Source organism: Vidua macroura, chromosome 3, assembly GCF_024509145.1.
Source record: "Vidua macroura isolate BioBank_ID:100142 chromosome 3, ASM2450914v1, whole genome shotgun sequence".
In the NCBI taxonomy this organism is placed as follows: domain Eukaryota; kingdom Metazoa; phylum Chordata; class Aves; order Passeriformes; family Viduidae; genus Vidua; species Vidua macroura.
Genome location: NC_071573.1, coordinates 60,140,414 through 60,156,364, shown reverse-complemented (window position 1 = coordinate 60,156,364; position 15,951 = coordinate 60,140,414). Strand labels below are relative to the sequence as shown.

The 15,951-nt window shown below is 39.5% G+C and overlaps 1 protein-coding gene across 1 annotated transcript in view; it reads left to right on the top strand.

Moving 5' to 3' along the window:
- ENPP1 (ectonucleotide pyrophosphatase/phosphodiesterase 1) overlaps positions 1–11,966 on the top strand; it is a 53,200-nt gene extending 41,234 nt beyond the window's left edge. The window contains exons 17-25 of the mRNA XM_053972230.1: positions 1,594–1,681; positions 2,514–2,689; positions 3,198–3,249; positions 5,651–5,805; positions 7,081–7,216; positions 8,016–8,096; positions 8,530–8,662; positions 9,312–9,468; positions 10,296–11,966. Of these exons, the coding sequence (XP_053828205.1) occupies positions 1,594–1,681; positions 2,514–2,689; positions 3,198–3,249; positions 5,651–5,805; positions 7,081–7,216; positions 8,016–8,096; positions 8,530–8,662; positions 9,312–9,468; positions 10,296–10,463 (1,146 nt within the window). The 3' untranslated portion in view covers positions 10,464–11,966. The remainder of the gene's footprint in view (positions 1–1,593; positions 1,682–2,513; positions 2,690–3,197; positions 3,250–5,650; positions 5,806–7,080; positions 7,217–8,015; positions 8,097–8,529; positions 8,663–9,311; positions 9,469–10,295) is intronic.
- The last annotated feature ends 3,985 nt before the right edge of the window (positions 11,967–15,951 follow it).

Sequence of the window (15,951 nt, the reverse complement as noted above, 5' to 3'; positions counted from 1 at the left end):
AAAGCTATTTTCAGGATTAAAATCCACAAACTATTTTGAGGTACTTGGAACTATTGCAGTGAATATGTGTAAACACTTTTATAAAGAGAAATCTTGTGTATTACATGGCCTTTGTAGGTCTTCTCATAAATCTTGTTTTCAATAATTTTCTCTCTTAAAAGTCTTTTCTTTTTTCATGTGTTGTAGAATTATATAATGTTGGCATCAAACTGACTTTTTAAATCTTAGATCAATTTACCCTTCCAGGCTTATATTTCTTCCTTGATTTGACAATGGAAAACCTGTTGATAGCGTTTCTAGTAATGGGTTGCAATCAGCAAGCCATGTGATGCCAAATGTATTCCATCTCTCTCTGCTGCATTTTGACTGTGTAAATTTTTTTCAGTAGATTGACTCTACTCAAACTTTTTCGCCACACTTGGCATTGTCAGTTCACAGCACCCCTAACAAGTCTTAAACCAGATATAATTTATCCTTTCTGTGGCTATCATTGTAGCAGCATAACAGTATTTCATACTCCATAACCAAAAACAACAGAAAGGAGGTAGCGTGTCCCTGCCTCATCTGATTCAAATTAGGCTAGTTGAGTACATGATTAGCCTGCAGATTCTAGTATCAACAGTTGCAAAATAATGCCCTGTGTTATGCTTTAATCTCAAAAAAAGGAGTTAAGAGTTGAGTTTTAGCCTCTGTTTTTGCCACACAGCTATGAATTCTGAGACAATTGCATTGTTTGCAAAGAGGTTGGAGATCTTATCCAGGGACGTGCTATACATTGTAAAACATCCATCACTCATTCAGTATCTTGATTCCACAGATGTGTGCAATCTGTTTATCCTCATTAAAAATAAGCTGAGAACAAGTTTTAAAACAATGTTTTTGGCAGCAGTTGAGCTTAAGCCTTTTGTTGCCCTTGCCTCTTTGTTCATGCAGCAAACCTTGCAGTATGCTGATGTAACATTTGTGTGGCTGCAGTGTCAAGTAGGTTGGGGAATTGAACCAGAAGGAAAAGAGCTAGCAGGAAAAAAAAAAAAAAGAAAGGTTTTTGAGCTGGCAGCATTCCTGGATCAGGTCCAGTACCGCTCGGGAAGTGGTGCAAGAAGGAAGAACAGCTGCAAACCAGACGTGAAAGCCTACAATCCTACCGTTGCTTAAACCACTTAAAGCACAGTTACCAACAGATGTTTTTATAGCCCCAAGTTAAAAGCTTCCAAATTGTTTAGAGGATGTGATATGTGATGGTTACTTTGGATCAACATTTCCATTAAATATTTTAAAGCTTTTAAGAAAATACCTTTTAATTGCTTCAAAAGCAGAGAAGAGCAAGGGATGTCATAAATGGCTAAAAGCAACAATAAGGCAGAACTGGGTTTCCTAGTACTCTTCTACTACTTTTAAAAATTATTCTTATACATCCACTTTTTTTTTTAAAAGAAAAACACATTCTTTTGACTTGATACATACTGTGTTGGTAAAAAGATTAAGGTTCCAAGATTAAGTTCTTGGAAGAAAATGCCCTCTGAGTATAAAGATAATTTTCATTTCAATTTTTCTTAAACAGAATTCCACTGTATTTTTCTCTGTAAATACTAGGCTATCTTTATTGGTTTTGGACCAGGATTCAAGTTTGGTACTCAAGTTGATCCATTTGAAAACATTGAAGTTTATAATTTAATGTGTGGTAAGTACAATGGATGGGGGGTCAGTTTTGTTCAGTAAAATATAATGTCTTTTGGGCATTGTAAATCTTGTAATAACAGATTGTTAAGTGTCCTCACAAACTCATCCTTAAGAGTTGCTGCTGACTTTTACAAATCAGCTGTTTGTTTTTCTGTGAAAGGGCCACCTCTAAATGACTAACAGCAATTTAGGATCTACTGGTCTGGCTACCTTGTATATCTCTTTTTCACTGGTCACACTGGAAAAGCTCTGGCTTTTCCAGAGCTGGTGCTTTAACTCACCACTACTAAAAATGGCTACTTCACAATCTCTCTACCATCATGAAGGGAAGCCTCTTTTCCCTCCTCTTTCAAACACAATGTTACTGTGACTCCTTATTCCTGTGACTGTTCTTCATTCTGTATTTCCTGTTTTCTCCAAAAGTCTGTTGCAAGATCTACCACTTTCTGTTCATTTATTCCCCTTGAGGTCCTCACCTGTTTTCCATTGTTTCCTGCCTACTTCCCTCTCTGGTTAGAACCTATACTGCTTCTGTGAGAATAAAAGTATACTAAAGATTTTGATCTAGAAAATGCTTAAGAGTACTGCAAATGCTTGAGATTGGTGGCTGTATTCAAGCGACTTGCTCAACCTTACAAGAAGACTAGTACCATACTGAACACTAGCTAAGAACCTGTGTGGTCCCTTTTAAAGAGGTTACATTGCTTTTCTTTTTGGACGTTATGAGCAGCAAGCAGTGAAGCTTTGACTAATCCAGACTTGTAAGCACAATGTAAACAGCTGTGTATTACAATCTTTCTTCTCCTGATAATATCACTTGAATTTTTTCATAGATTTGCTTGGTGTGAAGCCAGCCCCAAACAATGGAACTCATGGACTCCTAAATCATTTATTAAAGCACCCTGTTTACACCCCCCACCACCCCAAAGAAACAAGTCATCCTTCTGAATGCTCTGTGGTGGGAGAAAGAGCTTTTTCAGTGAGCCTTGGCTGCTCCTGCAGGACAGGGGTAAGCACTGAAATGGTTAGTGGAGGCAGAAGTCTGTGCTGTATTTAAAGAGTGAAACTTTGCATTCTCCAGATAGTTTTACAGTCCCTTACTATTGGTTTCAAAATCAACTCTTGCTTGGGGTTGAGTGCTATCCTGTATTTGTGAGTGCTATCCTGTATTTGTGTATTAATTTTTTGCAGATTGCTTATGTTAAGTCACATTAATCTCTGAAGAGCCTGGAAAAACCCCACAGAAGCTTGATGGGGAAAGCATTCAGTTCTTGGCTTGCCTCAATTATGTTGAAATTTCTGTTCTGTGAATATTGTGTTTGTGCTGTGATTTTCAAGCCTTTAGATTTGCTTGTGGCAAAACCAATTTGTTACTGGAAATTACCTGTAGTTCCTCTCCAGTACATGTCAGTGAGTTCTGTGTATGTATGACTTGCAAGACCGAAGTTACATTTAAGTGTGGTACCAACTCATAAGGTGCTTTGGAGAATCTCACTGCTTTTCCTTTATAATTGTAGGGCTTGCCAATAAGGGATTTTCATCAGCGTTTAAATCTTACTGAAACAGAAGGTAAGAATTTCAGATAATTATATAAAATTAAAAAGCTAACAACAACAACAAATTGTTAGTGATCAGACATTTTATGTTTTTAAACTTCTGAGCAACTCTCAAGTAAATTATGTGGAAAATGCTTTGAAATATTTGCTGGAACTATAGTCCTGCCTGGAGAATTTGTGGATGCCTCACTCCTGGAAGTGTTAAAGGCCAGGTTGGATGGGGCTTTGAACTACCTGGTCTAGTGGAAGATGTCTCTGCTCTTGACAGGGTGGTTGAAACTAGATGGTCTTTTTGGTCTCTTACAGTCCATACCATTCTGTGATTCTCATGTTTTTGAATACAGTCCTCTTGAACCATTTGTTCTCAGGTAAATGTGTATCCTTATACGTGTGTCTTTATGGCATATGTGTTATCTATTACTTTTGACTTCTCTAGTACTGAAGTAATGAGCATTCCAGAATGGGAAGCAAGAGTGTTGTATGGGGACATACCTGATAACAAATCAATGCAAATAATGATACCCATAATGGCAGCATACTTTTAATGAGGCATGAGGAGTATTTCACATGTTTGTTATGTGGTCTTGAGTTGTTACTTCTTTTATTTATGCTTTATTTCCATTCATTGGACATACATGTGCCATGTTTAAGCTGCAGTTTGCAAGGCTGTAGATGTGCTCACGAGTCATAAAACAAAATAAACTATTTTGAGCATGAAACAGGTAAAAATAGTAAAGTAAATAATGAAAACTGTAAGTCAAAATGGAACCTAGTCCCAGATGTTAATGCCTTAATGGATGATATGAAGAAGATTAGGCTGTCAGAAATAGGCTGATAGAGACCTTGCCATGTGTGTGTGTTCATGAAACCTTGGGGGTTTTATGCAAATAAGCTACATTTGGCAACACCCTGCTATAGCTCACTATTGTTAAGAACTGGACATAAATGCCAGTTACTGGCAGGGTCCAGTACTTGCTGCTTATCCAGAGTTAATTCAAGGCTTCTGTTGATTTTTGTAGTTTGTCCTGAAACAAAGAGTGGATAGAGCTTTCTTGAATCTTTTCCACTAATGACAGGTCATCATTTTAAAACATGTCCCAGAACCCTTTTAAAGTCTTTCAGTATTGTAATGCTCATGAAAGCAGCAAAATCAAATCCAGTTAGAATGATACGATGTGTTTTCTCCAAAGTGGGCCGGGGGTTTTGCTGAAACAAACTCTGAATATCCCTGAGGGCTTTGCTTAACCTGGCTTTGAAGAAACTTGACAAGGCCAGACACAATAAAATATTTCAGTTCTCTTTTGTAGAAATAGGAACTTAAGGCTCTAAACCTACATTTTTGAAGCAGCAGGATTTTGTCTTGAATTATCAGTAAGACCTCCTATAGCACTGTTTTAACAGTAATAATTTCATAATGAATCGTATTGATTAAGAACTAATTACATATTAAAGCATTTCACAGATGAAAGAATTCTAGTAACCGGCCTAGAAGCGCCTTAGGACTGTATAGAGTTCATTACTTACTTCGGTTTGCATGTTCTCTCATTGGTTGTCATAACTTGACAGTGTGTAAGGACAAAAAATTATAACTGCATCTTGAGTTTTATGAAAAAAATATTAATTGTTTTTCCCTCATGGGTGAAGAAGTAACTGTCATAACTTCACTTTTCTTTTATGCTGTGGAATTACTGTGGAAAAAGCCCTGCAAATTCATTGCTAAATTTCTTTCCTCATTTAATACATTTGCCTTAAAACTGTATCATTATTTGTGGAAGGTAAAGACTTATTTAATGGAAGATATACTTTGACACCTTCTTTATAATTTTAGTCATGTAATGATTGAAAATACTTGAATTTTCAAAGGCAAAGCAGTGAGTCCTTGCACAGCTGAAAATCCAATCCAATACTTCACTGTATTGTTTATTTAGAGCTCTGTATTTCCTAGTCTTTTAAATGCATTTTTACATACAACTGTGTGGTTTCTACTGAAATAGTAATTTCAAATCACCAGAATTGGTTTCTCTGCCATCTAAATGTTACATAAAAGCAGATCCCACATTTTTAAATTGAAGCACAAAGTCAACAAAGACTTTAAATTTATCTCCTTAAATTTATCTCCTGTTTCTAGAGGCAAAAGGTTTTGGTTCAAATATAAGCTACATTTGTACATAAGCTACATTTGTAGATGTTTTTTAGTATAAGTTTAAATAATTTCTTTTTACTGGCTTCAACACCTAATTTATTATCTAGTATAGAAACTATGCCTTTGATATAATAATGAAATTTTTTGTCCCATTTCTGTGACTTCTGTTTGCTTGGCAATTGAAAACTAAGGCAGCCTTAGGTGTCTAAAAGAGGAGGATACTTAACATCCAGTATTAATTGAAAAGCAATAAGCACTATTTCTGTTGCAGTTGAGAAGACAGAGGAACTTAATTTACCCTACGGACGTCCCAGGGTTCTGCAGAAAAAACATAATTACTGCCTCCTTTACCATTACCGCTACGTGAGCGGGTACAGCAGGGACTACAGGATGTCTCTGTGGAGTGCGTACACTATTGGCAGAGATGTAAGTATAAAAAGAAAGATTAGAAGCAACCTTGAAAAGTAAAAATCTAGAGTGTCAGTTATTCCTGAAGGCTTCTTATGTCTGCTCATGATAAGAGTCACCATGGTGGTGGAGTCACCATCTGCAGAGGTGTTCAGGAAAGGACTGGATTTGGCACTTTAGTGCCATGGTCTAGTTGACAAGGTGATGATCAGTCAAAGACTGGACTCAGTTATCTTAGAGGTCTTTTTCCAGCTGAAATGAGTCTGTGATGTTATCTCCCAGGGAACCAAGTTGAATCACATAAGATATAAAGTGGAAATTTATGTGAGGTTTGCTATGCAAATAAGGATTAGCTTTGACTCTTCCATTTCTCAGAGTGAAACAGTATGCCTCCAGATTGAGCAGATCCATCAGGAAGTGAGGAGTCCATCGCCATTGGTATAGAACCCCTAGGAGACTACACTGACAGCATAGGTCTACTACAGCAGTCTGTCAGTGCTGCCCTTAAAAACTGGCCTCAATGTGGGTTTCATAGTCTTAAAGCAGTTTGTAATGTGGCAGGATCATTTTGAAAAAGTAATCTCAGGACAATCTTGAGCTGTACATGCCCTGATATGATCCTTCTCTCAGAATATAATCCTAATTGGGGAAAAAAAGAGATCAGTGAAAATAAAGCTGGTCATTGTGGTCCTGAACCCTATGCTTAAGATACACCTGTTCAGAGTAGAGCACTGATCTGATGAATGAAAGTTTTTTCAAGTTGGCCTTTCCCATTCAGAGAAAATTTAGAAGCCAGATCATACTTAAAAGGAATTAGGATAGTAGAGAATACTTTTAAATTTGATTATCTGGGATTCATTTATTTTAAATAATGACTGTTAAATTTAATTAAACTTTGGCAAGATTTACTTGTTCCTAAACGTTTTGAGGGTAGTGGCATGAAGCAACCAGTTACTCTAACAAGTGGCCCACACATCTATCTGTCAATTATGTGAGTCTGTCTATCTGTCAGTAAATCAGGTTGTCTTTAATGGGGACCTCTAGATTCTCTTTTAGAAGGTGTTATACTTGACTAAAATGCTGCAGTTATGTTCACTTTATTTCCAAGGTATATGAAGTGGATGGGAGAGCTTGTTTTCCACTGACATAAGAGGAACAATTCTTGCATCATAGTTAAGCCCTTCACACTTTTAAAGGCAGTTGCAGCTAAATATTTAGAGTTCTGCAGTCCCTCATACCAAGAGAATTATTGTAAGTCAGCTTTCACAAGGATACTTTCTTCTTGTTCAATAGGACAAATGGCTTTCTTCTACAGGAGCTGCCTCCAGCTGTTTACACAAAGATGTTCGTATTTCACAGAATCATAACCAGACCTGTTTGTTTTACAACAATCATCCTCACCTAACTTATGGATTTCTTGCTCCTCCAAGTAAGTTCTTTGTCTTCATTGTATAGCATGTCTAATTTACATGATTTGTAATGCAGCAGGTGTAGTCTTTTGTAGGTGTTTTTGATACCTAATTAGAATACGAAGCAGTAATTGCTGAATTGTTGCAGTTCACTTCAGCATATGGGAAAGGAAAACATTCTAGATGCTTCAGCAGTTGGTGAGTTGTCCAAGATCACTTAGTACTTCCCAGAAGTTTTGACACTTATCATGCTTCTAAAGTGGCATCTCACAGAAGAATCTGGGAGGGACATGTAGACACTGAGTAAAGTCCAGCAAGCTGGTAAAATGCAAATTCACTCTGTATACATGGATAAATTGTTTGTGAGCTGTTGCTGACCTGATATGGAAGTATTTTTATTGACTCTACTGCATTTGAATATCAAGTAGCAGGTTATTTAAACATCCACATGAAACATAGTTTGCAAAGTTTACACAGAATTCTATATTTAAGCCTAGATTCTGCAGTCAGGGAAAATTGGCCTGGCACTCATGAATTTTATTTCTCTCCCCACAATTCAGAAGCTTGTCCTGATATTTTTAAATCTCATGAAATTTGCCAACTGTGTATCTGACAAGTGTAATTGCCGCTGCTACTAAGATTATTTATTTTAGGTGGAATCTGGCAGGTACTGAAAGTCAGCACTTACACCCACATCGGTTTTGGAAAATGAAGTTAGGTCAGCTCCTTCTCAATGTTATTACACTGATCACTAAAAGCATGAAAATGCAAGTTTAAAGTAACAAATCCATGTGATTAATTGCCCTTTTTTTGTTTCAGATTTTATGATAGATGCAAAGAAACCCCACTATGATGCCTTGCTTACCAGCAATATTGTGCCAATGTATCCTGCATTTAAAGGTATTTTATTTTATGTCCATAGTTGAATAGAAGACTACTGGTATTGTGCTGGCTTCCAAACCATGCAAATGACCCCTGGTTCCTGGGAGAGAGGGAACATGAGATGGTTGGCTGAGAGAAAATAAGAATATTCCTTGTTAAAAAGAAGGATAACTGTGGTGCTTCTCCTGGAAAAAAAGAGATACCTTTTTTGTAATGGAATACTGTTCAATTCTTAATTGTAATTTAAAATATTATATAGGTTAGATATGTCAGAACATGGTGCAGTGAATGCTGCTGCCCAGTTGGATGCAGCCTTTATCAACAGCAAACACCTGTAGAATTTATTTTCCTATCTTATCATGTCTGTCTATACTCCACTGAATACTCTGCAGAGTTGTATTAGCAGCTTCTACTGGGAAGATTGTTTCCTGATTCCATTACTGTGTTTCAGTGTTATGGAACTACTTCCATCAACATCTGCTGCCTGAATATGCTGCAGCCAGGAATGGTGTCAATGTAGTCAGTGGTCCTGTGTTTGATTATGACTCTGATGGGCTCTATGATACCCCAGAAAAGTTGAAAAGGTGAGAACCTTTCACATTCTAATCCTTTGTTTCTTTCCTCCAATACTGATCTGTTAGTAATTATTATCCTTCTTCAGAAAGACATGCAATATGTCCTAAGCAGAAAAGTAAATTCAGAAGGCAGCAAGGAGCATGAAGAGAAAAATGCACCTTCAAAATGTGTCATCTTAAAACTGAAGGTGGAGTTTAAGAGAAGCTGTTGCATGTGGATTGATGTCTACCAGCCTGAAAACTTAGGACATTGCCATTGCCTCTAGGAGAGGACAAGGCAAGGGCTTGTCTCTGGTGGCATGGTTAATACTTCCCGAGCTGGCAGTGTTCTACTACAAGTTGTGGGTTACACCAGATAGCAAAATTGGCTCAAGCTAGCAGGCAGAGAGGTTCCTGGACTCAGGCTGAACTCTTCATCGCCTCTGGAGTTTTACATATTTTTATGGCAAATCAGTTTGTTATACCTCATCAAACTTGTTATTTAGCCTACAAGCCAAACTTGATGTTCAAAAATAGTAATCTGTAATTTTCCTTCCAGACCTAAGCTTTCTTTGGACAAAGTAGGTGAATTGATAAAATTGAATATAACTGAATGTTTCATTTGATCTTTGTGCAAGCATGATTTGGTGGATTTACAGAAAGATCTTTTGTATTTCAGATACCCTGGTAATTCAGAAGTTCCAGTTCCAACACACTTCTTCATTGTGCTGACTAGCTGTAAAAATACTTCTGAAACTCCTCGAGAGTGTGAAGGGTCTCTAGATGCCTTGTCTTTCATTGTACCTCACAGAGAAGACAACAGTGAAAGCTGTGCAGTAAGTAGTCTGTTTGGCCCCCATAAACATCTCGAGTCAGGCTGGAGCTTGTTTTGTTGGATATCAGTGATTAACTGGTTAAAGCCTGTGAAAATAGTATGGTCTACATGCTCATCTTCAGAGAAGACAATATTTTTGCAAACAGAATTATATCAAAGTCTGTGAATATGATCAAATGGGAAAATAGATCTGTTCAGAGAGCAAACTTAGAGCTAGCAGAGTGGGGTCAGAGTATGCAGGGAGCATCAATGTGATTCATACAGAGACTTCTGTAATGCAACTATTCAGTCAACAGCTGAGAAGGATGAAGACCTTCTAAGAGGAGTCACCCACAACAAAAGGTCAGTGCTAAGGCCAAATGCGTTCCCAGGAGGAGAAGACACAGATGCTCCTGAAGAGCACTGGTTGCTTCTAGTTCAGGTACCTCAGTATTGTGGTGAGAACACACATAACTGCGCTCCATATACACCAGAAAAAAAGTGTGAACAGTGTGTAGATCAATCCTGCAGCAAGGAATTAGAGTCAGACACAGCTCTCAGAAATATTTTTATCATACTGATGGTAGATAAATGCTGGACCTAACTTGCTATTCCCCATTATCACAACTGGTGCAGCTGCAGGTTTTATATACTTGAGGAGGTAACAGCAAGAACTAAATTCAGATAAGATTCTAACTGTGTATAATCCTTGCACATTCTGTTTGTTAGATGCTTGCCAACAGTTATTGATTTCTGCCTTTATAAAACATCAAAATGTCTTTTTTTAGTAGATTAAATGCAAAAAAAGTTTTACAGCCCCTTTTTTTTTTTCCTTCTCTCTCTCAATAGGATGGCAAGTCTGAGTCCATGTGGGTTGAAGAGAGAATGAAGTTTCATACGGCTCGGATCAGAGATATAGAATTACTTACTGGACTCAGCTTCTATCATGACAGAAAACAGCCAGTATCTGACATTTTACAGTTAAAAACATATTTACCAACTTTTGAGACAGTCTGATTTTTCCTATGGAATGTTGTTATTCATGTCACAACTCATTTGTAAATAGACTTTTTTTAATTAACGAAACCTTTTTTTAAAAAAAATAAGCTGGAACTTTTATTGAGAACTCTTGACCAAATTGCCAGTAGAGAGGAGAGTGGGTGCCATATTTGTATCTCAGGGACTCCTGATGGACTATGCTTGTGACACAGGATGCCAGCACCTGTCATTCTCACTTGGATGTGGTGGAACCATGTCCATTATTATGCTAACATCATTTGGTCATCATAGTCATAGACATGAACACAAATGTTATCTTTGATATGCACTGGAGAGGGAGAATTTTATAAAATATGGTTTATGACCAGTATTCTACTTTAAAAATGCAGACAATTAGCAAATACAGTTCTGGGAAAGAACTACATTCTTGGTGACCCTTGAAATCTAAACAACACTCTTCTCACTCCAGTTTTCCTTGAAGTGTGAATTGCACCCTGAGCTTTGGGTGTCATAAAACAATGCAGTGCTATGGTGCAAGAAGCTATACTGGGGTCAGTAGGATTGGTAACTAAACCTTCCCCCACAAGGAAGAGACGCCTGGCTACAGGAGTTCCGTGGGCTGGGAAGCCTTGGTATATTGCTGCCCTCTGATGGCTCCAACACCGACCGAGAATTAGATGCACAGTTGGTATGTTGTACATGCATTCTTGGAACGGGTGGGTGTAGGATGCATCAAGTCACCTGTGAATGAGAAAAAATTATGTCAGGAATATGTCTGAGCTCCCAGAAGTAATTATCTTACTTCAAGCTAAACTTAGATTTGATGAAAAATTTTGCTTTATTGAAGTAAAGATGTGTTTTTCTGTTTGGTAGGTGTACTTGTCAGCTGTGGTTTTGAAATCCCATTTTTGAATGCAGGTGCTGTCAGAGATGCAAATTCTGAAGAAGCATTTAATGACCTTTCTTGGAAGCTTTCAGGCTACACAAAGAGCTGCTACAGGCACTCAGGAGTGTAGGAACTCCCTCCTTTTCCAGTACACATATTATTACCTTTGTAATTCTCCCACTCTCTAAAGCTGATGAACCAAACTTGGCTCTGTTATGTATAAAATTTGGCATAGCCAATTTCACATTTATGGTCTTCTCGTTTAAAAAGGAGAAAATACATCACGCACAAGTATGTCAGAAGAATGAAGAGCCTGTAACTGAGCAGAGAGGCATTTGACCTTACAGCTTGGCCAGGACATTGAAGGCTGGGTTCAGAGCCTGCTGAAGTCAGAGGAAGCTTTTCCATTAACTTCAGTTGAGTGGGCTGAAGTTCTGGGACCATTTTTTCTTTTAACCAAATGTATTTTCTTTATCTTAGGTTACAAGCATGATTTTTTTTTCTCAAGTAGTTTCACTGTGTGAAATCTAAATGTGTTGTAGCAACCTCACATTACGATAGGACTGTGACAGCATTATTCAGTGTAACTGCTTTGTAATGTTGCCTGTGACCAATAAACCCATCAGAAGTACAAAGCTGTTTGTGACCCTTTCTGTACCAAATGCTACCAACTGGTGCAGTTATAGAGCACAATTTCACTTTTTCGGGGGGAGGATGGGAGTTGCTTCATTTTTTGCTCCATGAATTGAAGATAATTTCTCCATCTGTAATGTTATTTACATTTATTATTAGGAGAGGAAGGTAGGGAGAAAGGTAGTCAAGATATTAAGGTGTTTTTTTTTTTGTTCTTTTTACTGTTTTTTTTTTTTTTTTTTTTTTACAACTGGTACTGTCTCCTGAATACAAATAGATATGTTGACATCTTAAGGTGATGCCAGTTTCCATTAAGAGGCAGGGCCAGCCTAGCTCCTGGATAAAAATGGAACCAGCGTGTCTTCAAGCATGTAACTTCTGGTTTGACCTTTGATTTTGGAATGGAGAGCAGTTGTGAAAGCTATTATGGTCATCAAGACAGGGCAGGAGCTAAGTGGGGTTTGGGATGTGTCCTTGCCAGAAACTGACAAGTCAAATTGACAATGCAGAAAGTTATTCTCATTTAATGTTAATGTAAATATTTCTGCTGATTTAATTTCTTCTTTGATTTTTAAAGACATTTGTAATGGTGGTGTCAGAGCATATGAATAAATGCTGGTGCTAGTCCTGGTGTCCTGTGGCTAGTGCTACCCCAGGATGACAGACACTAGGTTGTCTTTTTGAAATCTGATGGGATGCAAGGAGCATCCTACAGTCACCAGCAAACTCCGTTCAGAAAAACTTGACAGCTTCATCTACCTGGATGTAAAAGTTTCCTGTTTCAGCTGGTGTATGGTATCAGAGCTTGTCCTGCTTCCATCCAGGACAGGGTTAATTTTTGCAGTAGCCAGGAGAGGCATGGCCAGGACCACGAGGTTATTCCATAGCACCTCACACCACACACAGGGGGCGGGAGGGAGGTTGGGTTCCTTCCTGCTGGCTGGTGATGGGGAGCACTCACCTGCAAATCACTGGCCTGTCTTCTGCAGTCTGTTACTAATATTGTTGTTGTTACTGTTTGTTTTCTTATCTTGTTATTTCCAGCAAATTGTTCTTATCTCAACCTGCAATCTTTACCTTTTGTGGCTCTAATTCTCCTCTCCATCCTCCTGCAGGGATGAGGGGAAAGGGGAGGCAATCGGGGAATGAGCGAGCGGGCATATGGTTTGGAGTGTTTCAGTGGGAACACTAAATTGGGGAATGCCATTCATAAGCCATGACAGAGTTCCACTAAACATTTTCAGCAGGTAAAGCTGAAAGATGACATGTGACATGGCTGCCAGTATTACTTAATATAACTGCTTCTTTGCTGTGTAGTGTGTGGCTTTCTTGCAAGTGAAAAAGGCAGAGGAAGAGCAGACTTCAGCTCATTGATCTGGGTGTGACTAGAAGTGAAACATGTCACAAGACGAGTAGAGTTGTGCCTTGACAGGTCTTTAGGTGGTAAAGACTTCTATCACTGGTTGCTACTGTCAGTAACTGAGAGGTAATTTTCTTGACTAATATGTTTCTTGCTCTTATTTACCTCAGGATCTACCATGTTTAGAGAAAATAAAGCAATATTAATAAAGAAAATAAACCAACTGTCTGTATTTCAGACAGGAAAATTCCTCTTCCTGTAAATCTCTTCTCAATGCACCCCAAATACACTAAACCACTGTGTCCAGCCTAGTGCACAACAGCTGTCTGCTAAAAGCACCTGCCAGAGGCTGCCCTGTGCCATCCGGCAAGTGGGTGGCCTGGGCTTCTGCCTTGCCTTAGTCTGAGCAGATTCAAAGTACAAAATTATCCCTTTAAATACAAGGTTATAAACCATACTCAGCAAGCTGGGAGGAGCTACCCATGTGCTGCATGGGAGGGCACCCACTTTTCCAGGAAAATGAGATTCATGGGGACCAGAAATCAGAAAGAAATATAAAAGGAAGCCTCAATCTGTGACTCTGTGGTTAGGATGCTAATCTAAGAGGCAAGGATCTCATTTCTGACCTCCCTCATTTCTAAGTCTGCTGCAAAGCTCAAGCTTGTTGCTGAGGAGGTAGCTGTACCAGAAGGAGTTGCCCAATGTACCACTCCAGAGTGGACGCTGAGGAATAAGAGCGCCGTGAGGAACTTCTAGTGCTGCAGGGTCACAGGGCAGCTGCTGTATCACTCTGTGCCCACAGCAGCACCACTAATGAGCTCGGGAAAGCAGCCCAGGGCTCATGGTGAGCTCTATATTCAGCACTTTTACTGCTGGGCTGTGGTAAACTGTTTTTGCTCTCCTGAGGAGTTCAGGAGCAGAGTCAATAAGAGTCCAGCAACTTATTAAAGCACAAGTTGCCAAATATTTGTGTTTGTTTGCCAGCAGCAGCAACATCTCCTACTCACCCTCGTGTACCTTGCGGCAATGTCTGGGAGGTGTTGGAGCGCCATGCTGAGGTGGCTTGTGTACCGTGAGTGGTATGTGTACCATAGCTCAGGAACCTCTATATTACAGGAAACCAGTCCAGGTTTGGCATCCTGTGACTCAGACTCCCTGGAAAGAAGTTGAGTCCATTGCTGAACCACTGTGAGTCACCACACCAGGCTTGAGCCTCAGGAAAGGCTACTATGGAGACCATGGACAAACTTGGAATAATTATGGAAGCCTGGAAACAGATTTTAGAGGATACCATTGCAAATTATTGTATTCCTCCTCAGCCACAACATGTGTCAAATTTATGTTGCCATTTATTGCATGTTTAGTTCTCTCTATTTTTAATTTACTGAAATAAAACAAATACAGTGAGAGGAAAGAGTTTTGAGTCACCCCAAAACTCCAGACTGATCTCCTGATCAGAAGACAGCAGACTTTCATTTTGATCATATCCATAGGGCACATAGGCATGGCTGACAGTCATAGAATCAGAATCATTCTGGTTGGGTAAGACCTCTAAGATCATTGAGTCCAGCCATTAACCCAACACTGCCAAGTCCAACATGAAAGCATGTCACTAAGTGCCACATCCACACGTCTTCCAAATTCTTCCAAGGACAGTAACCACTTCTCTGGGAAGCCTATTCTGGTGCTTCACAAACTTTTTGGTGAGGAAATTTTTCAAATACCCAAAGTAAAACTCACCTGGTGCAACTTCATGCTTCATAGTTTCCTCTCATCCTTTCACTTGTTACCTGGGGGGAAAGGCTGACCCCCACCTGGCTACACCCTCCTTTCAGGCAGTTGTAGAGTGATAAGTTCTCTCCTGAGCCTCCTTTTCTTCAGGTTAAACAACCCCAGCTCACTCAGCCACTCCTCACAGGACTTGTGTTCCAGACCCTTCACCAGCTTTGTTGCCCTTCTCTAAAATCACTCTTGCATTTCAGTGTCTTTCTTGTAGTGAGTGGCCCAGAATTGAACACAGGATTCAAGTCATGGCCTTAGCAGTTCTGAGCACAGGGGAGGTGATCCCTGCCCTGGTCCTTCTGGCCACACTATTGCTGATACAGGCCAGGATGCCATTGGCCTTCTTGGCCACGTGGGCACAGCTGGCTCATGTTCAGCTGCTGTTACCAGCAATTCCAGGTCTTTTACATCAGGCATCTTTCCAGGCACCCTGCCCTAAACCTGAAGGGTTACATGGGGTTGTTGTGACCCAGGTGCCAGATTCAGCACTTCACTGTATTGTTATTGGCCTTGGCCCATCAATCCAGCCTGTTCAGATCCCTCTGCAGAGCCTTCCTGCCCCTACAGCAGATCGACATTCCCACCTAACTTCGTGTCATCTGTGAATTGACTGAAGGTGCATTTGATCCCCTCATGTAAGTTATCAGTGAGGATATTAAACAGAATGGTCCCAGTACTGAGTCTTGGGGAACATCATTCATGACCAGCTACCAGCTGGATGTAAATCCATTCACCACCACTCTCTGGACTCAGCCATCTACACACTTTTTTACCCAGCAAACTGTGCACCCACACACCCAAGCCATGAACAGCCAGGTTTTCTGGAAGAATGCTGGGGGAAATGG